This window comes from Chiloscyllium punctatum, chromosome 31, assembly GCF_047496795.1.
Source record: "Chiloscyllium punctatum isolate Juve2018m chromosome 31, sChiPun1.3, whole genome shotgun sequence".
NCBI lineage: Eukaryota > Metazoa > Chordata > Chondrichthyes > Orectolobiformes > Hemiscylliidae > Chiloscyllium > Chiloscyllium punctatum.
Window position 1 is genome coordinate 64,015,767 of NC_092769.1, and position 23,831 is coordinate 64,039,597.

The window sequence follows — 23,831 nt, forward strand, 5'->3', positions numbered from 1 at the left end:
GGAACTGGCCTAGACCGTGTGACCGCCACCATCTTTATCGGGGGCGGTGTTCAGCAAGGCCCCTTTGTGGCTGCCATCTTTATTGGGGGCATTCAGGTTCAGGACCCCATGTGTGTTCTCTTTTTTACAGGAAGGGGTTAGGGGAAGAGCATTTACACACAATAAATGAGCTGAACAATAAATGCTGAATTCGCCAACGACACCCACATCCTGTGAACGAATGTTTTTTTTTGTTTTAAAACACTCTGACGGAGACACTTTGTCCGCTAGGACCTGAATTACTGGCCTTGGACAGTGGAAGTAACGTGTCTGTTTGTGGGAAAGGATCTCAGGTGTCATTATTCCAACCCTGTTTAGATCACACCCGAATAAGCTTCCTTTTTTTTCACTCACTCGCAGGATGTGGGCGTCGCAGGTTAGGCTAGCATTCATTGACCATCCTTAATTGCCTAGAGGACAAGTTGAGAGTTGGAGCATAGGCCAGACCAGGTGGGAATGATCCTTCTCTGAAGGACATTAGTGAGCCAGATTGATTGTCAGAGAAACCCAGGAATGGTCGTCAGTAAATTCTTAATTCCAGATTTTTATTTGTCGAATTCAATTCTAGTATCTGCCGTGGTGATTTTCAAAATCTTGTCCCCAGAATATTAGCTGAGTTTCTGGATTAAGAGTTGAGTGATATTACCACTAGGACACTAGCCACGCTTAAGTTTGTTAAGGTCTGGGCAACATAGCTTAGGAAAGGTCGATGGAATTCTCCTTTTAAAAACCGTTAAATCCAACCCCTCCAATCCTTGTACCATCAACTAATGGAAAAAAAACTTTTTATTTATCTTATCAAAACTTGTCATGTATATTTTACCAACTGTCCTTTTCAATTTCTTTAGTCCGACGATCTTTGCACTCTCTCAATGGACGTCATCTTTCCAAAAATATGAAGAGCAGAACTGGATATTAATGGTACTATTGCAAATTAGGAGCGTAAGGCTGCCCTTTTGCCTCTCTGGCTAGTTGACAAGACCATTGCTGATCTGATTGTAGCTGCAACGCCACCTTCTAGATTATACCCTTTGATGAAACCAGAAGTTTTTAGAGTATTGTGAGCAATTTTGGACCCCATACTTCAGGAAAGATGTATTGACCCTGGAGCGGATCCAGAAGAGGTTTATGAGAATGATCCCAGGAATGAAAAGCTTATCATATGAGGAATGTTTGAGGACTCAGGGACTATACTCAATGGATTTTAGAAGGATGGGGGAGGGGGAGGGTGATCTGATTGAAACTTTCAGAATACTGAACGGCCTGGACAGAGTGGATGTTGCAAAGATGTCTCCATTAGCAGGAGAGACAAGGATCCAAGGACACAGCCTTAGAGAAAGGGGAGGACTCTTTAAAACAGACTCGAGGAGAAATGTCTTTAGCCAGAGAGTGGCGAATCTTTGGAATTCTTTTCCACAGAAGGCTGCGGAGGCCAGGTCATCAAGTATATTTAAAACAGAAGTAGGTTCTTGATTGCCAAGGGGATCAAAAGTTATGGGGAGAAAGCAGGAAAATGGGGTTGAAAAAATCTTATCAGCCATGATTAAATGGTAGAGCAGACTCAATGGGCCAAATGGCCTAATTTCTGCTCCTATGTCTAATGGTTTTATGGTCTAAACTGTGTTAAGATTATGGTGTGCTTTTCCAGCACCACTCTAATCTTGACTCTAATCTCCAGCATCTGCAGTACCCACTTCCGCCATGTGTTAAGATTATATTTATTTATATTCAGGACTTGTATTTGAGGCCCAAAATAAGAGAATCTACCTCTGCCTCAAAAGTATCCAATGACCCTGCCTCAACTGCTCTCTGTGGAAGAGGCTATGTTAGATCTCCAATCCTCGAGTATAAAAATCAATTCCTCTCTGTCTTAAATGCAAGAACTCTTATTTTTGAATTTGTGCCCTAGCTCTAGTCTCTCTCACGAGTCGGTATCCTTACTGAAGTCCCATCAGGATCTTATATATTACAATAACTTGTCAGACATTTCCTCATGAAAAGACCTCTTCTTCCAGTCAAATAAATCTTTATGCTGTTTTAAAAATTGGAAGACCAACTGAACACAATACTGTTTTTCTTTTGCGTGTTACTCCTGTAACAAAATATCCCCACTTCTATATTCCATTCCCCTGTAGTCCAGTTGTCTTCCAAATTATTTGCTGTACCTGCATTCTAACCTTTTCATGATTCAAGTTTTGGTATGCTTGGACCCCTCTCTGCTTAAGGATGCTGCAATCTGTCTGCATTTCAATAAATATCACTTCCCTATTCTTTCTGCTAAAGTGAATGATCTAACTCTGCCAAATATTTGTTCGCTCACTTAACCTACATAATCGCCATTGCAGTCTCCTTATGCCCTCTTCACAATTTACGTTTCCAATTATCATTGTATCTTAAATTAATTTAGTAAACATCCCTTCATCCGAGAGAGAGAGAGGAGAGTTTCTACAGCAGCAGCAGAGCTGGGATGAGGGTGGAGTCAGGTGATGGTGCTGAGATGGAAATGGGAGATCTTGCTGAAGATGATGATCTGTGGTTTGAAGCTGTTGTGAACAGTCTGACAGTTGTGGACAGTTGCCAAGATGAGAGATGGGAGTCACTGCCCAGGGAGAGGTGTGAGGGCAATGGCCAGAAGTGGCGTTGTCACCAGGAGCTACGAACAACAGATTCAGTTTTCCTGATGTTTAATTGGAGGAATTTTCTGCTCAGCTAGTACTGGACGTCAGACAAGTCAGGATGACATGTGACTTGGGGTAGAGTTTGGAGCTGATGGTATTCACATCCCCCTGCCACCCTCGGCGGTGGAGGTTAATGATTAATGGCACTCCAACCTCTCCATCACTTGGATTCTCCCACACACACTCTCCTCCACTAGAGGCCAGAGTCGTCGAAGTCCCACCAGATTGGTAGACAGCAAAATAAAATTATTCACGAGAAGAAAGAGAGAGAAAATGGAAAATTGTGATCACTGTTTCCTGAGGAAATCATTTATTCTGAGATCATTTATTAAACTTGCCTTGTTACATGTTACCAGATTCAAAATAGCTTGATCCCTGTTTGGAGAAACAACACATCATCCTGAGAAACAGTTCTGAATATACTCTATAAATATGTCCTTGTGGCTACCTTTCCAATTTGATTTCCCAAATGTGTGAGAAGATTAAAGGCACCCACAATGAATACATTTGCTGTTGTTATCCCCTGATGCATTCTCTGACCTGCAGCGCAGCTACTGTAATGGGACGTACTGACTGATCCTCTTAAAGTAGTGTTCTCACAGTTACATAAGGCATTGGTGAGACCACATCTGGAGTATTTTATCCAGTTTTAGTCTGCTTCATTGAGGAAGGATGTGGTGGCACTGAAGGCAGTTCAGAGGAGGCTCACCAGGTCGATTCCAGGGATGAAAGGGTTGTTGTACAATGAGTAGTTAAATAGCTTGGGCTTGTACACTCTGGAGTTCAGAAGAACGAGGGGGATCTAATTGAGGTACATAAAATGCTAAAGGGGTTGTTGTGGTTGTGTTCGCCAAGCTGGAACTGACAACCGGAAGCGGCAGATTCAAACCACTACAAATGCCGAAGGAAAGATCACAGAAGCGCTTCACAGGAGGTTCCCAAGCACTGAGGATGTCACCTAGACAGGGGACGAAACGTCTGCAACACAAATTCCCAGCTCGGCGAACACAACCACAACAACGAGCACCCGAGCTACAAATCTTCTCACAAACTTTGAATACTAAAGGGGGATTGATCAGGTGGATGTTGATCAGATGTTCCCTCTTGTGTCGAACAACAGGTCATACTCACAGAGTGAGACGAGGTAGGTTCAAAACTGAATGAGGAGCAACTACTTCTCTGAGGGTTGTGAACCTGTGGAACTCACTGCCCCTGAGTGCAATGGAGGCAGGATTAATCAAGAAAGAAATAGGTATGTTTCTGTTGAAAAGAAGGGTAAAAGGATACAGGGAGCAGGTAGAAGAGTAGAATGGAGACCAGGGTAAGATCAACCATGATTATGTTAAATGGTGGGGCAGGGCTGAAGGGCTGAATTACCTACTCCTGCTCTTAATTCCTATGTTCCACCAGTACCGCCTTCCCTTTGTTAGTTTTTAACCTCCACACATATGGATTCTACACCTGCCGATTCAAGATCCTTTCCTGCTAGTGCACTTATTCCATTCCACTGCTAACAAAGCTACCACACCGTCCTTTGCTTCCTGCCTGTCCGTTTGAAAAGTCACATACCTCTGAATATATAAGGAGAAAGTGAGGACTGGAGATCAGAGTCGAGAGTGTGGTGCTGTGTCTTTTCAGCACCACACCCTGAATATACAAGTCTCCAACTGTGATCTTCTTGTAACCATGCCCTTGTAATGGTCATGAGCAGTTGAGTGAGTGGGCAGAAATTTGTCAGATGGAATATATTTTTCATTCATTCACAAAGATTTGGGCTTCACTCAGTTGGCCAGCATCTACTGCTCATCTCTAGTTTCCTTGAGAAAACGGTGGTGAACTGCCTTCTTGAACGAACAACAACCCAAGTGCTGTTGGTAAACCTATCTGTTGTACTCCGAGAGGGAGTTCCAAGATTTTGACTAAGCAACACTGAAGGAGCGATGATATATTGCTAAAAAAGGATGCTGAGTGACTTGGAGGAGTACTTGCAGGCATTCCCAGTTCCCAAATATCTGCTGCCCTTGTTGTAGCTAGCAGTGGTTGTAGGTTTGGAAGATGCTGTCTAAGGAGCCTTATTAAAGGTGAATTACTGCAGTGAATTTTGTCAACTATGCATTCTGCTGCTATTGACTGAATGTGGTGTCAGTCAAGAAGGTTGCATTGTCTTGGATGGTGTCAAGCTTCCTGAGTGTTGTTAGAACTGCACTCATCCAGGCTTGTGCCTTGTGGACGTGCTTTGGGGAATAAGGAGGTGAGTTACTCACTAAAGTATACCTAGCTTCTGACTTGTTCTTGTAGCCACTGTATTTATATGACCAGTCCAGTTTCTGTTCAGTGGTAACCCCCCAGGATGTTAATAGTGGGATATTCAGTGATTGTGACACTAATGAATGTCAAGGGATGACGGTCTCTTATTGGAGATGGTCATTGCCTGGCATTTGTGTGGCTTGAATGTTACTTGCCACTTTTCAGACCCAGCCTGGACGTTGTCCAGATCTTGTGATTGCTTCAGTATCTGAGGAGTTGCGAATGGTGCTGGGTATTATGCAATCATCGCCGAATATCCCCACTTCTCATCTTATGATGGAGGAAAGGTCATCAATGAAGCATTGATGATGATGGTTGAGCCTAGGACAACCCCGTTGAGGAACTCTTGCAGTCATGTCCTGAAGCTGAGAACACTGATCTCCAACAACCACAACCACCTTCCTGTGTGCCAGGTATGACTCCAACCAGTGGAGAGATTTCCTCTGATTCACATTGACTCCAGTTTTGCTAGGGCTATTGGATCAAGTGTGGCCTGGATTGCAAGGGCAGTGACTCTTAGTCCACCTATGGAATTCAGCTCTTTTGTCCATGTTTGAACCAAGACTGTGACAAGGCTAAATGTGAACTTGTCCACTTTGAAGAATAGAAAACTGGAATGCTATTAGAACAGAGAGATTGTAGTATTCTTCAGTATAGAGGGATCTTGGTGTCCTGGTACACGTATCTCCTACAGTTAGTATGCAGGTATGGCAAGTCATCAGGAAGCAAGTGGTGTGGTGTTTGTTGGAATGAGGGCTGGAATAGAAAAGAAGAGTTAGAATCATAGAATCTCTACAGTGTGGAAACAGGCCCTTCAGCCCAACAAGGTCACACCAACCCTCCGAAGAGTAACCCACACAGATGCATTCCTCTATCCTATTATCCAAATTTACCCCCAACTAATGCACCCAACCTACAAACCTCTGAGTACTATGGGCAATTTAGCATGTCCAATTCACCCTAACCTGCACATCTTTGACTTGTGGGAGGAAATCTGAGCACCTGGCGGACACCCATGCAGACACAGAGAGAATGTGCAAACTCCACACACACACACACACACACACACACACTCACCTGAGGCTGGAATTGAACCCAGGTTCCCGTCACTGAGGCAGCAGTGTTAACCACTGAGCCACCATGCCACCCTAATGATTTTTCTGCAGCTGTACAGGGCATTGGTGGGACCACATCTGGTGGATACAAACAGTTTTGGTTTCCTTATTTGAAACAAGATGTATTTGCTTTTGAAGTAATTCAGAGAAGGTCCACTTGTCTCATTCCTAAGATGAAGGTTGCTTTTAGGAAAGGTTAAGCAGCAGTTAGGCCTATATCCAACAGAATTTAAAAGAATGACAGACATGTAAAAAGGTGAGGGGACTAGGTAGGGTGTATACCATGAGGATGTTTCCTGTCTTGGGGAGCCTAGAACTACTTTAAGAATAATGGGTCTCCTTTTTAAGTTGGACACAAGAATTTTTTGTCTCTCACGGAGGCTTGTGTATGCAATCCTCTTCCTCAAAAGATAGTGGATCTTGGGTCTTTAAATTTATCTTTCATAGACAAGTGGCTATGAGGCCAGATGGGAGACTGGAATTAAAACCACAAACAGATCAGCCATCATTTATTGAATGGCAGAGCTCGAAAGACTGAATGCCTTCCTGTTCCTAAGTTCCAAATCCCTACGTGTTGGTGCAAATCTTTCCAGAGATGAGATCAGGAGACAGCAGAGCTTGAGGTATGTGGCAATTTTATTCATATATTCCACTGGTGCAATACAAAGAGAGGTCAAAGACTACCCCCTGAATCGGGCCTCGACATGAGGGTTCAATTACCCTCAATCTGCAGCTCAGATCAGAAGTCAATGAGTCTAATTTCAACTTCAAGTAAAATAACTTCTATACATTTTTCTTGTAATATTAACATGGCAGCACATATTCCCTCCCCATGTATTCTATTTGTTAATTAGTGCTGGGTTGTTCAACTGTGATTGGATTCCCAGCACATCATTCAATAGTGATCTTGTTGCTATGATCTGAATGGGTCCCTTTTGGTATGTGAGGAATGGAACTTTCCATGGTTGCTTGTGACCTCATATCTCTCAACTATGATGTCTGCACCTGCTATTTTGTCCTGGACTGTAACAGTCTCCTATGAGGTTGAGATGAAGGAACTAAGGGCATTCTGGCTAAGTTTGCAGATGGTACAAAGATGAATAGAGGGACGGGTAGCATTGAGGAGGCAAGGAGGCTGCAGAAGGATTTGGACAGGTTCGGAGAGTGGGCAAAGAAATGGCAGATGGAGTACAACGTGGGAAAGTGTGAGGTCATGCACTTTGGTTGGAAGAATAGAGGTATGGACTGTTTTCGAAATGGGGAGAAAATTCAGAAATCTGAGGTGCAAAGAGACTTGGGAATTCTAGTCCAGGATTCTCTCTAGGTAAACTTGCAGGTTGAGTCAGTAGTTAGGAAGGCAAATGAAAATGATGGCATTTATTTTGAGAGGACTTGAATATAAAAGTAAGTTTGTATGTCTGAGGCTCTATAAGGCTCTGGTCAGACCACATTCGGAGTATTGTGCACAGTTTTGGGCCGCATATCTCAGGAAGGATGTACTGGCCTTGGAGCATGTTCAAACGAGGTTCACGAGAATGGTCCCAGGAATGAAAAGCTTCACATATGAGGAACGTTTGAGGACTCTGTGTCTATAGTCGATGGGGTTTAGAAGGACTAGGGGGGATCTAATAGGCATTTACAGAATAGTGAATGATTTAGACGGAGTGGATGTTGGGAAGATGCTTCCATTGGTAGGAGAGACCAGGACCCGAGGGCACAGCCTTTGAGTAAAGGGAAGACCTTTTCGAACGGAGATAAGGAGAAACTTCTTCAGCCAGTGTGTGGGGAATCTATGGAATTCACTGCTACAGAAGGCTGTGGGGGCCAGGTCATTAATATGTTAAAGACAGAGATAGATAGGTTCTGGATTGCCAAGGGGATCAAGGGTTACAGGGAGAAAGCAGGAGAATGGAGTTGAGAAACTTCCCGCCGCGATTGAATGGCAGAGCAGACTTGATGGGCTGAATGGCCTAATTTCTGCTCCTATGTCTTATGGCCTTATTTCTCACCATTCCAATTCTCATAGTTGCTGTCCTTGATAAGAGATAGGGAGGCCCCACCCTATTAGTTGCAAACTAACTTTGTAATATTTTAGTTATTCATATATCTTCCTATAAAAATAATCTTACATTTATAATCATGTTGACAAATCTTAATTAAAACCTACTTGTAGTATTATAACTAATGGATTAGAAAAATACTTAAAATAACTATCTTGTATGAAATGTTCTTATCTTTAGGATAAGAAAGGATGTTGCACATTCAATCTGACTGTAGTAAACAGACTGCTATTGTCCTCTGTTCTGACAACACATTAAATAAATGCCTCTCCCACTTTATAATTTCTGTTAAACATGTACCACAAAATTTGTTGGGGCTGTTGTCAGCCATTTTTATGCTGCAATGTTATGGGACAGCCCTAACACTGTAGGCACAGACTGGGTGGCAGGTTTCTTTTCCTGAAGGACATTAATGTTAATGATAATTGGGCGACTTTTCCCAGAGCAGACCCCACAAATGTTAGGCTCTGTTACATAGCCTGCCTCTGTATTTACGTGGCTTGTCTCTCGCTCCCTTTCTTCTGCCTTAGATTATTGTCACAGGATGGCAAAATTAGAGCTGAGAGGTTCAAAGTAACTGTCATTTCAGGTACTATGGAACATGGAAGGAAAAAACAGCGTTCACCTTGGTGGGAAACCGTACAAATGTTCTTTGTGTGGGCGAGGCTTCAGCCAGTCATCAGGTCTGTCGCGACACAAGCGTAGTCACACGGGGGAGAGGCCGTGGAAATGTGGGGACTGTGGGAAAGGATTCAGTCACCCATCCCAACTGGAGATCCACCAGCGCAGTCACACGGAGGAGAGGCCGTTCACCTGCCCCGAGTGTGGGAAGGGATTCATTCACCCGTCATGGCTGCAGGCTCATCGCCGCAGTCACACTGGGGAGAGGCCGTTCACCTGTTCCGAATGTGGGAAGGGATTTATTCAGTTGTTCAACTTGCACAGGCACCAAAGCACTCACACAGGGGAGAAACTGTCCACGTGTTCCACCTGTGGACAGGGCTTCAGCCAACCATCCGACCTCTCAGAGCATAAATGCAGACACGGTGGGGAGAGGCCGTGGAAATGTGGTGACTGTGGAAAGGGATTCAAATCCCCATCTGAGGTGGAAAAGCATCGGCGCAGCCACACAGGCGAGAGACCGTTCACCTGCTCCGACTGTGGGAAGGGCTTCACTTGTTCTTCCAATTTGCTGACACACCAACGAGTTCACACCGGGGAGAGACCGTTCGCCTGTCCAGACTGTGGGAAGAGATTCACTCAGTCATCCCAGCTGCTGACCCACCAGCGCATTCACACCGACGAGAGAGTTTTTAAATGCCCAGACTGCGGGAAGCGCTACAGAACCTCCAAGGAATTGACATCCCACCAAAGGGTTCACACTGACCAGAGACCGTTCAGGTGCTCTCACTGTGGGACTGGGTTCAGGCAGTCATCTCAACTCACCGTACACCAGCGAACGCACACTGGAGAGAAGCCGTTCACATGCTCCGTGTGCGGGAAAGGATTCACTCAGTCATCCAGCTTGCTGATGCACCATCGCATTCACACCGGAGAGAGGCCATTCACCTGCTCCCAGTGTGGGAAGGGATTCACTCAGTCATCGCACCTGCTGACACATCAACAAGTTCACAAGAAACCACAGTGATTGGATTTTGCTGTTAATCAAATCCAGGCCTGAACCATGTTCATTGGGGTCTGTTTCTACTGATGATGCTAAACTCCAGCCCAGTTAGAGCCGTTAACATTTTGGATACAGTCAAATTAATTTTGTGCTCAGTATATGGCATGTTGAGTCTTTTTAATATCTCAAACACAAGTTACTACTTTTTGAAGGGGTCTCTCTCTCCCATCTTCACTTCTAACAACAACATGTGAGGAGCCTATTCAGATTTGTTTTGTCACTAAAACTGAGATAATGTGATCAGCTGCCTCCCTCCTCTTATCTACAAACTCACTGGTTCATAGAGTTTCAAAAGTTCTTCTTTGTCCCAACATTAAATTCACATCTTTCTCCAGTTGCCCTCCAATCTTTCCTCATGCCCCATCAGAATGCACCTTGTCCATCAGATCCCCTTCTCCTCCTTTGATCCTATTCACACTAACCCAACCTCCCCATGTTCATTGATCAGTTATCAGTATCAATCTCTTCAGGTACTGCTGCACTCTCCAAAACCTCCAATATCCACACTGTCCTGAAGAAATAAAGATGGCCCCAGTGTACTTTGAAACTATATCCCTCTCTCCACCCTCCCTTTCCTTTCCACAGTCATAGATTCATGCAGCATGGAAATACACCTTTTGGTTCAACTAGTCCATGCTAACCATGCTCCCAAACTACTAAACTAGTCCCATATCCCTCCAAACCTTAACTGTTCATATTCAAGTCTCTTTTAAATGGTGTAACTGTACCTGCATCCGCCTCTTCCTCTGACAGTTCATTCCAAACACAAACCACTCTCTGTATCAAAAGAAGATTGCCCCTCATGTCCTTTTAAAAACTTTGTCCTCTCACCTTTAAAAATAGGCAGTCTGATTTTGAACTCCTTTAGCATTTTTACACTCCAGTATCCATGCCTACCTTGTTTGAATCCCTCCAGGCAGGTTTCTGCCCTTGCAGTTATCCTGAATCAGAGACACCAATGACACCATCTGTGACTGTGACAAAGTTAAACTGGCCCTTCTTGATGATGACCACTTGTCTTCCTATTTGTTTGCTACTCGTTATGTCAGTTTTTAGGACTGTCTTGAACACTTTGGACACCTGCAGTTTCCAACCTCAAATCTGAGAAATATTCTACCACCTTGTTTTTTTTTAATATAACCAGAGTGAATAGCTTCACACTCACTCCGTCCATGTTCTGTCTGTGATGTTCTAGGCCACTCACTTAGTCTCTCCAAGTCCTCTTGAAGCCTCCTTACACCCTCTCCATAACTTAGATTGCCATCCATTTTGGTGTCATCAGCAAATTAGGGAATACAATTGGTCCTGATGAAGGGCTTTTGCCTGGAACGTCGATTCTCCTGCTCCTCGGATGCTGCCTGACCTGCTGTGCTTTTCTAGCACCACACTCTCGACTCTGACCTCCAGCATCTGCAGTCCTCATTATCTCCGAATACAATCGGACCCACCACTTTTATCGATTGTGAATGGCTGGGAGCTGGCTTTGTATTAAAAACATTGTCGGGGACGATAGGGCTGCTCTCTTATTAGAAAAAAATGACTTGTGGTAGTTTAAGCTGAGGGTCACCACAGCACAGGCAAAGGGTGAGGTTGAGAAGGTGCAATCTACAAGGTAACTTGAGTTGGTGCAGGAATTCAACGCTCATCATTGGCATCACTAGCTAGCTGTCCAGCCAACTGAGCTAACGAGTCCCCAAATGTGGTAACCAGATGGTAATTGGAACGACACAGAGGTAAATCCCTCTGATAATTAAACCAAACACCCAGAAAAGCCCAAATTCCAGTATTTAAAGGAAATAACATAAATTTATTTTTTAACTCTAAAAGCGAACATTAAACAACCACTATTCACAACTCTAAGCCCCCCATCCATTTCTCTTAATTGCTTACTATCTGCCTCCAACTCTATAAAAATAACCAATAAGAAACTTACTAAAACCACATCAACTTAATTTCAAAACCACACAGTTGTTGTCATCTTCACTCCTCTGGTTGCTGCTTCCCCTGCGTCATCATCTTTCTTTTTCACGTGAACAGGTATCTTTGATGGAGAGTGTTTACTAATTTCTTTGAGAGCAAGATGTTTAACATGCAATGAGCTCTCCAGGAGTTTCTTTCTCTACGGCAGTTGCTGCCTGACCAATTTTCAAACTGTCTGCATTTTCATACCCCCAACATTGGATTGTCTCGTTGGCAAAACAGTAAATTCAAACTCGATTGGGTTTTAGTATCCTGGGGCATAATTTAAATCGAGAGTTTAGATTTGACTTGTTGTCAAAACAGCAACCAAAACTCAGATATCCATTTCACGACCAAATGCTACATATTTTCAATTTCCCAATACACTCTGGGACCGCCATCTAGTCATATGACAGGTGCTTGTAAGCTCTCAGTTCATAACAACATTCTCTCTCTCAAAAGGTACAGTACATGCTTTCAACTCCATAACATAACCAAGCCTGCCATCTTGAGAACAACCCATTTACTCCTATTTTCTGCTCTCTATTGGTTACCCAGTTCTTGATCTTTGTAAATTCCCTCCAATCCCATGTGCCTTAACTTTGATAATGAATGTACTGTAATACTTCCAAATAATCAGGCTGACTACTTTTTCTGGCATGTTGTAAGCTACTCCCGGTGATCGAATGCAATCCTTAACTTTTGTTAGCTAAAGTTGATTCACAATTCACTTTGGGTGTCTTGGAAAATATTTCTCAAATTATGGGAGGGTAGAAATGGCATGTGTGCAAAAAGTGCTCATTACAGTAGTAAAAACTGGCATTACAAGTAGCAAATAATTAGGAAGACAAATCTGTCATAACAAACATCTCATGCACATACCTATACACACAACGCCAACACCCTTTATCCTGATGGAATAATTGTTTATCATTGGAATCTATTTATTTGTAATAAATAGCAATTCTTATTAAGTATGGAAACAGCGATATTCATGCTTTCTGCCAACCTGAATTGAAGTTTTACTTCATGTGTTCTCCCAAGGCTGCAGATCCCTGCCCCACATGCTCTCCCTCCTCCCTGAACTGAAATCCAAACTACATATTAAATAATTTTCTCCATATCCTTTAGAAACATCAAAAAGCATATATCTGGACAGACCATGTAGCAGTAAAAATGACAAACATACACACTGCCCCTTGTGAATGCTGAGAGGCTTGTGCCAAAATTGGTATTTGCATCCTATAGGATCACAGACTTACGGAATTATACCTTACTGTCCCCGATTTCGCCATTACCAACCCGGAATAAGTTATGTCCCTGTGGTGGTAACACAGTGATAGACAGTCACAAAGAAGTGGTCCTGTGAAAATTGAACATTGACTGTGAACCATAGGAAATTTCAGAACACCCAGTCAAACATGGCTGGGGAAGTGCTGACTGCTGCTCTTCCTGGGTTGATTAATCTGTTCTCCTCCTTGTTGAAAACCATTTGTAAGAAGCACCAAGGGTGGCAACAGCACTGAAAGTACTCTGAATAGAAGACTTGATGACTTAACACAAACAGATGGGCAGTACAGCTATTATTGAAGTACATGGTGGAATCCTGAAAGGCATTTTGACCAGACTGACCCTGCAACAAAAGGCACCAAAAGACATGCCTCGTCCTCACCAATCCACCTATTGCAGATGCACCAACCTATGACCATATTGACAGGAGCAGCTACGTACAGACCTTGTGGAGACAAAGACCCGGCTTCAACTGAACAGATCGGCCTTCACTACTGTCACATGGTGTAGCACTAACAGAGTTAAATGGCAAATCAGAAGGGGCCTGCACAGAGTAGAGCGGAAGGAAATTATCCCACTGGTGGGAGAACTGAGAACAGATTTAAGTCTGTTATCAAAAGAAGCAATGGTGACAAGTAAAATGTTTTATTTCTTTTTGCAGTGAGTGGTTAGAATGTGGAACATACAGTCTGATAGGGTGGTGGAGGCAGATTCAGTTGTAACTTTCAAAAAGACTGGGTTTATGGTCTTAACATTGGAGGGGGAAAGCCAGGGCAGTGGGATTCAGTGAGTTGCTCTTACAGAAAGAGAGCACAGTGGGTTGAAAGAAGCACAGAATAAATAAAATGCGGAAGGAGGCCATTCATCCCACTTTGTCAAAACTGGCTCTCCAAATAAGCATGGCACCTCATACTATGCTCCTGTCTGCTCTGTATAGAATTCTTAATCTTCTGTTAACATCCTGAATCCCTTTGAAATCTATTGATTGAACCAGCCTCCACCACACATTCTGAACTCTCACTACTCACTGTGTGAAGATTTTCCTCATACGCTATTGATTTTCCAATTCATTTAAATCTGTACCACCTCGGTCTCGATCCTTTCACAAGTGAATACGGTCTATTATATTTCTTCCACAAAGGAAGCAGTTCCAGCTTTTTAAATCTAACTTCATAACCCTAACATCGTATCCCTAGAATCATCATCTCTTTGCTGCACTCTCTCCAAATATCTTTCCTAAAGTATGGAACCCAGAACTGATCACAATACTCTAGCGGAGGCCAAATTTGTGTCTTATACAAATTCAATGTTATCTCCTTGCTTCTATCCTGTGTGTCTCTATTAATGAAACTTAGGATGCTTTTCATTATCTTGACTATACCTTCTCCCACTCCTATAAAAACATGATCCTTTACTCCCAATTCCTCCACCTTCGCTGTATCTGCTCCCAGCATGAGCAATTCCACTCCAGGTCATCCCAGATATTCTCCTCCTTCAAGCACCAGGATTTCCCTCTGCTGTGATCAACATTGCCCTCAACTGCATCACTTTAATTTCCTGCACCTCTGCCCTTGAACCCCACACCCCCAAACACAAAGATACAGTCCCTCTGTTCCTCACATTCCACCCCACTAATCTCTAAATCCAGCACATCACCCTCCATCACTTCCACCACCAAAAATATATTTTGCTTCCCATTCCTATCTGTGTTCTGTAGGGACCGTTCCCTGTGACTCCCTCGTTAGGTCCACGCCCCCACCAACCTCCTCTCTACACCTGGCACTTTCCTCTTACTGTCGTAACAGGTGCAAAACCTGGGCCCACACCTCCCCCTGCACATCCTCAAACCCCTTTTACTACATCTGTTGCTCTCGATGTGGTCTCCTCTACATCAGAGAGACCGAGCGCAAACTCGTGGAACAGTTCAGGCAACATCTCTGGTCCGTACACACCAACCAACACCACCTTCCAGTGGCCAACCATTTCAACTTCCCCTCCCACTCCCCCAATGATCTGTCCATTCTGGGCCTCCTTCACTACCAAAACAATGCCACCCGCAAACTGTAGGAGGAACAGCTCATCTTCTGCCTGGAGAGCCTACAACCATGCAGTCACCACATTGAACTCACCAGTCTCCAAATCTCCCCACTCCCCCTTACACCATCTCAGGTCCAACCTTCTCACTCAGTTCCACCCTCTTGAACTGACCAACCTGTTCATCTCGCTTCCCACCTGTTCACTCCACCCATCCCATTGACCGATCGCAATCACTTACTAGCTGCATTCACCTATCGGCATCCCACAAACATTTCCCCCAGCCCACCTCTTCTCCTCCATTTATTTCTCAGCCCCCTTCCCCATCCCCAGCCTGATGAAGAGTCCTGCCCAAAATGTTAACTTTCCTATTCCTCATATGTTCCCTGGCCTGCTGTGGTATTTCCAGCGCCACGCTTTATCAATTCTTTCCTTGTCAACAGCGCTGTCTATTTATCCTGCCAGACTAAGTAACTAATGCAAACATATATCCATGTCGCATTGCTCCTGCTCCTCTTTTAGAGTGGGACCACTTCTTATATTAAAATTATTCCATATGCTTGTAGGAGGTCTGATCAGTAAGTTTACAGATGGCATGAAAATTGGTGGAGTAGCAATAAGGAAAGCAGGGCCATATAGCTGGGCTAGTCAGACAGGCTTAACATTGGCAAATGGAATTTAATCCAGAGAAATGTGAGGTGATACATTTTGGGAGGACTAATTAAGCAAGAAACATGTTGAATATTCGGAAGTACAGATGATCAGAGGACCCCTGGTGGCATGCCCATTGAACCTTGATAGCAGTATGACAAGTAGATAAGATAATAAAGAAGGCATATGGGATACTTGCTTTCATTACTCATGGCAATGAATTGAAGAGCAAGAGGTTTTTAGAATTAGAATCCCTACAGTGTGGAAACAGGCCCTTTGGCCCAACAAGTCCACATGGACCATCTGAAGAGATACCTGCCCAGACCCATTCCCCTACCTGATGCGTACTACCCTGATTAATGCACCTCATCTACACATCCTTGAACACTATGGGCAATTTAGCATGGCCAATTCACCAAACCTGCACATCTTTGAATTTGTGGGAGGAAACCCATGCAGACACAGGGAGATTGTGCAAACTCCACACAGACAGTGACCTGAGGCTGGGATTGAACCTGGGTCCCTAGTGCTGTAAGGCATCAGTGCTAACCATTGAGCCACCGTACCACCCAGTTATAATAGAATTGTGTATTACATTAGTAAGCCCACAGTTGAAGTGTTGTTTGCAGTTTTGGTTGCCACTCGAGGCAAGATTTCATTGCATTAGAGAGTGCAGAACAGATTCCCTGGATGTTGCCTGGACTGGAACAATTCAGTTATGATGAGATTAGATGGGTTTTCCTTACAGCAAAGGAGGATGAGTGGGATAGAACATAAAACATATAACATTACAGCATAGTACAGGCCTTTGGCCCTCGATGTTGCACTGACCTGTGAAACCAGTCTGAAGTCCATTCATCCTACACTATTACATTTTATCCATATGTTTAGGTAATGACCATTTAAATGCTCTTAAAGTTGGCAATTCTACTACTGCTGCAGGCAGGACATTTCATGGCCCTACTACTTTCTGAGTAAAGAAACTACCTCTGGCATCAGTCCTATGACTATCATCCTTCAATTTAAAGCTTTGTCCCCTCATGCTAGTCATCAGTATCTGAGGAAAAAAGCTCTCACTGTCCACCCGATCTAACCTCTGATCATGTTATATGTCTCAACTGAGTTACTTCTCAACCTTCTTGTCTCTAATGAAAACAGCCTCAAGTCCTCAGCCTTTCCTTATACGACCTTCCCCTCCATACCAGTAAACATCCTCGTAAATCTCCTCTGAATCCTATCCAAACAGAAATTGCTGGAAAAGACTCAATAGGTCTGTCAGCATCTGTGGAGAGAAAGAGTTAACGCTTTGGGTGCAGTGACCTTTCTTCAGAATGGCAGTTCTCAAGTCCTATCTGCTCCAAAGGTAGGTGATGACGGTGAACTCTTCCAGTACGTTGCTCCTTTATAAAGATGGCGAACACACACCAGCCAGCACATTGTCCTTTATAAAGATGGCGATCACGCCCCCAGACAGCACATTGTCCTTTATAAAGATGGCGACCACACATACCAGACAGGAACTGTCCTTTATAAAGATGGCTACCACGTACGTACCGTTCACGGGAAGACGGCCGCTAAGGGTCAAAACCTGCCACTGGCCGAACACAACCTGGAATGGGTGACTTCTTACTCGGCGTTCGAAGCTTGCATTGGATTTTAATACAGCTCTAAGTCTAGAAAAACCTGCGAACTTCGACCTGCTTCAGCCTCCGCATTGCGTATATTCCATTCACGCCGCCCCAGTGATTGATGGCTGGTTTAGACCAATAGGAAGATGGGGCAGGCCTGGAGGACCGACCTGTTGCAGCTGGTCCTCCAATCAATCGGGGCGGGGTTGAACCTGCGTCTCCCCTCATTGGCTCAAACTCTTTCTTATCTGGAAATTCGATTTTGACCAACCCCAGGAGAAAAGCAGATAACATTTCGTGGATTTGGAGTAAACATTTCAACATTTGTCACGGAAATGGAGGATCATGATCACAGACTGCACAAACAATTCAAAGGGCTGATTAAAGAGGAATAACTGGGCAAACGGAATGCCACGGTTAGAACAAAAGTTCCAGGTTTCCACAAATGAACAGGCAGAATCGTTAGGACCAGTTCGAGAGAAGGTTAATCCTGTCATCATTCATTAGGTCACAGAGTCATAAAGCATGGAAACAGACCCATCAGTCCAACTCTACATGCCGACCAAGTTGCCCAAACTAAATTGGTTCCATTTGCCTGTGTTTGGCTCATATCCCTCGAAACCTTTCCGATTCATGTAGCTGTCCAAACCTTTTTTAAATGTTGTGACTATCTGCATCTGCAACTTCCTCTGGCAGTTCATTCCACATACAAACCATCTCTGTGTGAAACAGACCCCTCAGGACTCTTTTAAATTTTTTTCTCCTCTCACAAGAGGTGATGCCTATTGCCAATAAGTGGGAAATAGTTTAACTTCCCATTACTCAATGATTATCTTCCCAGAGTCTCTTATGCCTCACCCACAGCCAGTTCCCTCACCAAGATGGCTCCCTATTTGCCCTGATCTTCACTCCACTTCCTTTCCCATGATGGCGTACAAACGGTTGCCTGAGTAAAAACAGAAACTGCTGGAAAAGCTCAGCAGGTCTGGCAGCATCTGTGGACAGAAATCAGAGTTAACGTTTTGGGTCGAGTGACCCTTCCTCAGAACTGATGGTAGCTAGGAAAATGTTGGGTTAGATGGAGAAGATAGGGTGATCGGAGGGGAATAAAGGTCAACTATAGATGGGAATACAGGCAAAAGAAAGAGAAGAACAGTTGAACAGACAAAGGAGTGGGTAACAATCTGGCTAGGAGGATGAATAGCTATTAGTGGGGACTGTTAATGGTGAACAATGGGTGGGTGTAAGAGCAGACTATGTGATAACAAGGCCTGGTTTGTGACATGGTTGGGGTAAGTTTGCCTGGATAATGTGGGCTTTCCCTGGGGAGGAAACCCCACCTCCTTAATTTACTTTGATTCCTCAGTGATCCCACAGGGTAAGTATGGGTACTGTAGGCTCTTATTCATGGTCCAGGCCTCCACAGAGTTGATAAAGATGCTAGACCCCAGTGCCATGGTTTCCAGTTCTATCTTGCCTCACAATTGCCTCCCACTAACTGAACCATCTGCCCCTCCTCAGAATTTCCCCATAAGTGACATTGAGCATGCTCAGAGCACAGCCTGCTTCTGCCTACTGAGCTCCACTCACTGATGGGACCCTTTCTGCAATGCAAGGCAGTCTGGGTACACAGGGAGACAGTGAGTTCTGCAGATGCTGGAGATCAGAGTTGAGAGTGTGTTGCTGGAAAAGCACTGTGGGTCAGGCAGCATCCAAGGAGCAGGACAATCAACGTTTCAGGCCAGAGCTCTTCATCAGGAATCTGATGATTCCTGATGAATGACTCCAGCTCGAAACATTCATTTTCCTGCTCCTTGGATGCTGCCTGACCTGCTGTGCTTTTCCAGCAACACACTCTCAGTCTGGGTAAACAACCTGCCATTGATTTCCCTTGTTTACAGATGGGGTCTTTCTGCATCACAGGGCGGTCTTGGTCTTTGAAACCCACAGCTTTTCAATATGGTCCCATTAAATTCCTGTCAGTAATATTCAACCTAACTTTAGTATGGATGTAGACTGTATTAATCAAATTGATGTGGGTTGTCTCAAGGGAGACTTCTTTGAATGTATTTGGGTACAGGCTATTTTGGGGTTGGATTAATTAATGATCTCATAGTAAAGGATCCAAGAGGGAACAGTGACCATAGCATGTTAGAATTTTAAATTCAGTTTGAGGATGATAAACTGGAGTGTCACACTAGCATTCTGGAGTTAAACAATGGAAATACATAGGCAAAAGGACAGATTTGGTCCTAATGGACTGAACAGCAAAAGAAAAAGGTGGGACTGTTGATGACCAATGGTAAATGTTTAAAGAGATATTCAATTCTTCCCAACTGTGATATATTCCATGGAAACAACTATGGCTAAGCAAGAAAGTTAAAGATAACAAAAAGAAAGTGTTCTTGGTCTTTGCTGGTTTTGACATTATCTTGGCCAGTGCTTTTCCCAGTTTCTCATGGGAAAGTAAATTTCTTCTTCCTACTAATTATGCCGCATTTCTTCAATGTTGCTGCTTTTCTGACTGGAGATTTCCCGACGAGATTGTTTTACTGTTTTCTTCAATAATTGTTTCTAGTCTGATTAATTGATTGATCAATTGATTTATTGTCATGAGTACCCAAATACAGTTAAAAGCTTTGTTTTCATACAGTACAGACAGATCATATTAAGCAAGGGCATACAGATCATTGGGTGATAAAAAAGCTAACAAGGGCATACAAATTACATCGCACAGGGTGAGCGCTAAGTAAGATCAACTTTAGCAAGATCAGCATTATTTGAAGTTAGAGAGTCCATTCATCAGTCTAATAACAGCCGGGAAGAAGCTGTTCCTAAACCTGTTGGTTCATGTGTTCAAGCTTCCAAATCTTCTCCCTGATGGAAGAGATTGTAAACGATCATTACCAGGGTGGGATGATGTTGGCAGCCTTTCCATGGCAACGGGTCATGTAGATTGAGTTCATGGATAAAAGGCTGGCTTCCATGATAATCTGGGCTGTGCTCATGACCTTCTGTCATTTTTAACGTTCTGAGCAGAGCAACTGCTATGCCAGGCCTGTTATGCACCCGGCTAGTGTGCTTTCAATGGTGCATCTGTAAAAGTTGCTGAGGGTCATTATGGACATGCCAAATTTCCTGAGCCCCCTGAGGAAGAAGATGTTGTTGTGCCTTCTTGGCATCACATCTACGTGGGCCGGCTGTCAGTTATCTGTTGGTTTCTTCATATTCTTTCCCATTTTCTCCTGGATTTCCTTAGTGATCTTGCAAATATCAGGGGTGTTTTGTCCCTTTCTCTGCACTAGGGAGCCTTTCTCCACCTCTTTCCTGGTCCTGATGTGAGCCTGAAGCATCTCCATATTGCTGCCAAGTAGTGCTCTCTTTATTCTTACAGCCATTGCAACCTGCCACAACCCTCCAGATTCATAGACTGGCTTATTACTGTTCATAACCCTTAATGAGTGAGCATTTCACTTGGATTCTATTAATCTGGGACAGTCTGTGTCAGATATTAACTCCTGCCACAGTCTCAACAAACACAATAGCCCTGCATTAATCCAGTACTTCTGCAAGATTGCTTTGTAAAGGTGACTCCAGGACATGAAACAGGCTGCACAGAAAAATCCCATCTGAAGTATCCAGTTTCCATAGCTCTCTTTCCCACCCAGCTCTGTACTTTTAACTCAGTCTCTGATAAAAGTCAATTGGAGAAAGTTCACAAGAGTTTTTATTCCCTGTGCAGACATTATTCTATTAGGTCAGAAGACATAGGAGCAGACATTGGCCATTTAAACCAGTCAGTCAGCTCTGCCATTCAATTAGATCATAGCTGATCTGACAATCCACAGATCTACTTTCCTGCCTTTTACCCATAATGCTGGATTCCCTAACTTATTACAAATATGTCTGTCTCAACCTTGAATTTACTTAACAACCCAATCACTATAGTCCTCCATGGTGAAGGATTTCCCAGATTCCCAACCCTCAGAGAGAAGAAATTCGTCATCTTGGGCCTAACTGGGTCACCCCTTACTCTGAAACTATGCCCTCTAGTCCTAGACCTACCCACAAAGGTGAAACAAGCTTTATGAATCTACATTGTCTCGCCCCCTAAGAAGGACTGCAGCCGCTGGAGATCAGAGTCAAGAGAGTGCGGTGCTAGAAAAGCACAGCAGGTCAGGCAGCATCCCAGGAGCTGGAGAGATGATGTTTCAGGCATAAGCCCTTCAACAGGAATGAGGCTTGTGGGCTTAGAGGGTAGAGAGATAAATGGGTGGGGGTGATGGTGACTGGTCAGAGAGGAGGGTGGAGTGGACAGGTGGGAAGGAGGATGGACAGGTACAACAGGTCAAGAGGGTGGTGCAGAATTGTAAGGTTATATCTGGGATAAGATGGGGGGAGGGGAAATGAGGAAACTGGTGAAATGCACATTGATCCCATGTGGTTGGACAGTCCCAAGGCGGAAGATGAGGTGTTCATCCTCCAGGCCCTAAGAATCTTTATTCCTTTTAATCTTCTAAACTCCAATGATAAAAGGCTCAATGTACTCAAACTGTCTTCAAAAGATAATCCTTCCACACTCAGGATCAATATAGTGAACCTTCTTTGGACTGCATCCAGTGCCAGTATATCTTTCCTTAGATAAGGGAACCAAGACACCTTTGACAACACCTTCTAAACTCACAACCTCAACATTCTAGAAGGATAACAGCATTTAGATATGTGGTAACACTATCACCTGCAAGTTCCTCTCCTGTGCTGACTTGGAAATATGTTGCCTTTCCTTCAGTTTTATTAGCTCAAAATTTTGGAACTCCTTCCATAGTGGCATTGTAGCTCTGTCTCCACCAAATGGTCTGCAGTGATTCAAGAAGGCAGCTCACTATCATCTTCTCAAGCACAACTAAGAATGGGCAAAAGGGCCTTTGTCTATGCTGTAAAAGCCTTATGACCTTATATATTAGAAATAATTGTGGCCCCAGCACACTGATCCCTGTAGCATTCAACCAGTTATAATTCCCCTTTCTGAAAAGAGTGCAAAGAAAAGGGATTGGACAAACTGGAATTGTTTTCCTTGGAGCAAAGGAAACGGAGGGGGACATGATTGAGATGGATAAAATGATGAGGGACATAGATAGAGTAGACAGGAAGGAATTTCTCCCTTTTGGGAGGGATCCGTGACCAAGATGAATAGACTTCAGGTAAGGGGTGGGAAATTTAAAGGGAATGTTACCCTCTGTCTTCCCTGCTCTGATGAAAACAATCCCAGTTTATCCAATCTTCCTTCAAAACTGAAACTTTCCAGCCCAGTCAACATCCTGGTGACATGTTTCCTGCACCTTCTCAATGCAATCACATCCCTCCTATAATGTAGATTCCAGAACTGCACACAATACTCTTGTTGTGGCTAAACACAGGATCCAGAATAACATCCTTGTTCTTAAACTCAATGTCTCGTCTAATAATTACAAGTATCCATATGCTGCCTTAACCACTTTACCAACATTTCCTGCTACCTTAAGGGACCAGTGGGCATACACACCAAGGTCTGTCTGAACCTCAGTGCTTTCCAGAATCCACCCTTTCATCATTTGTTCCCTTGCCTTTTCTGTCCTGCCTAAGTGCATCACCTTTCACTTATCTGGATTGAATTCCGTTTGCCACTGATCAGCCTGTCTATATTGTCCTGTCATCTAAAGCTATCTTCCTCACTTTTTGCCACCCCACCAATTTTTGTATCATCTATTCATTTACGACCAACCCTCCTACATTCAAGTCTAAATCATTTATATATATACACCACAAACAACAAGGGCACCAACACTGACCCCTGCAGAACCCCATTTGATAAAAGTTTCCAGTCACGAAAACATTCCTTGCCCATCACTCCTGCTTCCTGCCAATTCTGGATCTATTAGCCAAATTTCTTTGGATCCTACAGGCTGTTACCATTGTGATCCATCTCGAATGCAGAACCCTACAAATAGACTGCATTGATCAAGAAACATCTGGTCACCTCTTCAAAATTTCAATCAAGTGGTCAGACATACCCTCCTATGTTTCAGAAAATGAACACAATTGTGTAATGTGCAAATTCATAAATTTTCCAAATACAAAGCTTTATTGTTTAATATCTTCAATTTCATCTGCGCTTACTTTATCAATGGTTTTCTTAAATATTTCACCGGAGACTACATCTGTGTTAATAAAATGATTGATTCAGGTTCTTTTACAAGGAATAATCACCCTTTTCAAAGATTTTCTTGTACAGTAAGTCCATCTCCAAATCTGAAACAGGTGGAACTCTCAACTTCCTAACTCTGTCCCGAGTTTTTACTCAGAGAGTCTAGGTATCAGTTTATTCCACATACAGTTGTAGGATTAGT

General features: G+C 43.6%; 2 protein-coding genes across 2 annotated transcripts in view; one reads left to right on the plus strand and one right to left on the minus strand.

Moving 5' to 3' along the window:
- LOC140457217 (uncharacterized) overlaps positions 1–23,831 on the minus strand; it is a 132,294-nt gene that overhangs the window by 43,897 nt on the left and 64,566 nt on the right. The window lies entirely within an intron of this gene.
- The window catches only part of LOC140457168 (uncharacterized), a 55,177-nt gene that overhangs the window by 195 nt on the left and 31,151 nt on the right, over positions 1–23,831 (plus strand). Inside the window, exons 2-3 of the mRNA XM_072551229.1 lie at positions 888–6,762; positions 8,789–9,843. Coding sequence (XP_072407330.1) covers positions 8,801–9,843 — 1,043 coding nt within the window. The 5' untranslated portion in view covers positions 888–6,762; positions 8,789–8,800. The remainder of the gene's footprint in view (positions 1–887; positions 6,763–8,788; positions 9,844–23,831) is intronic.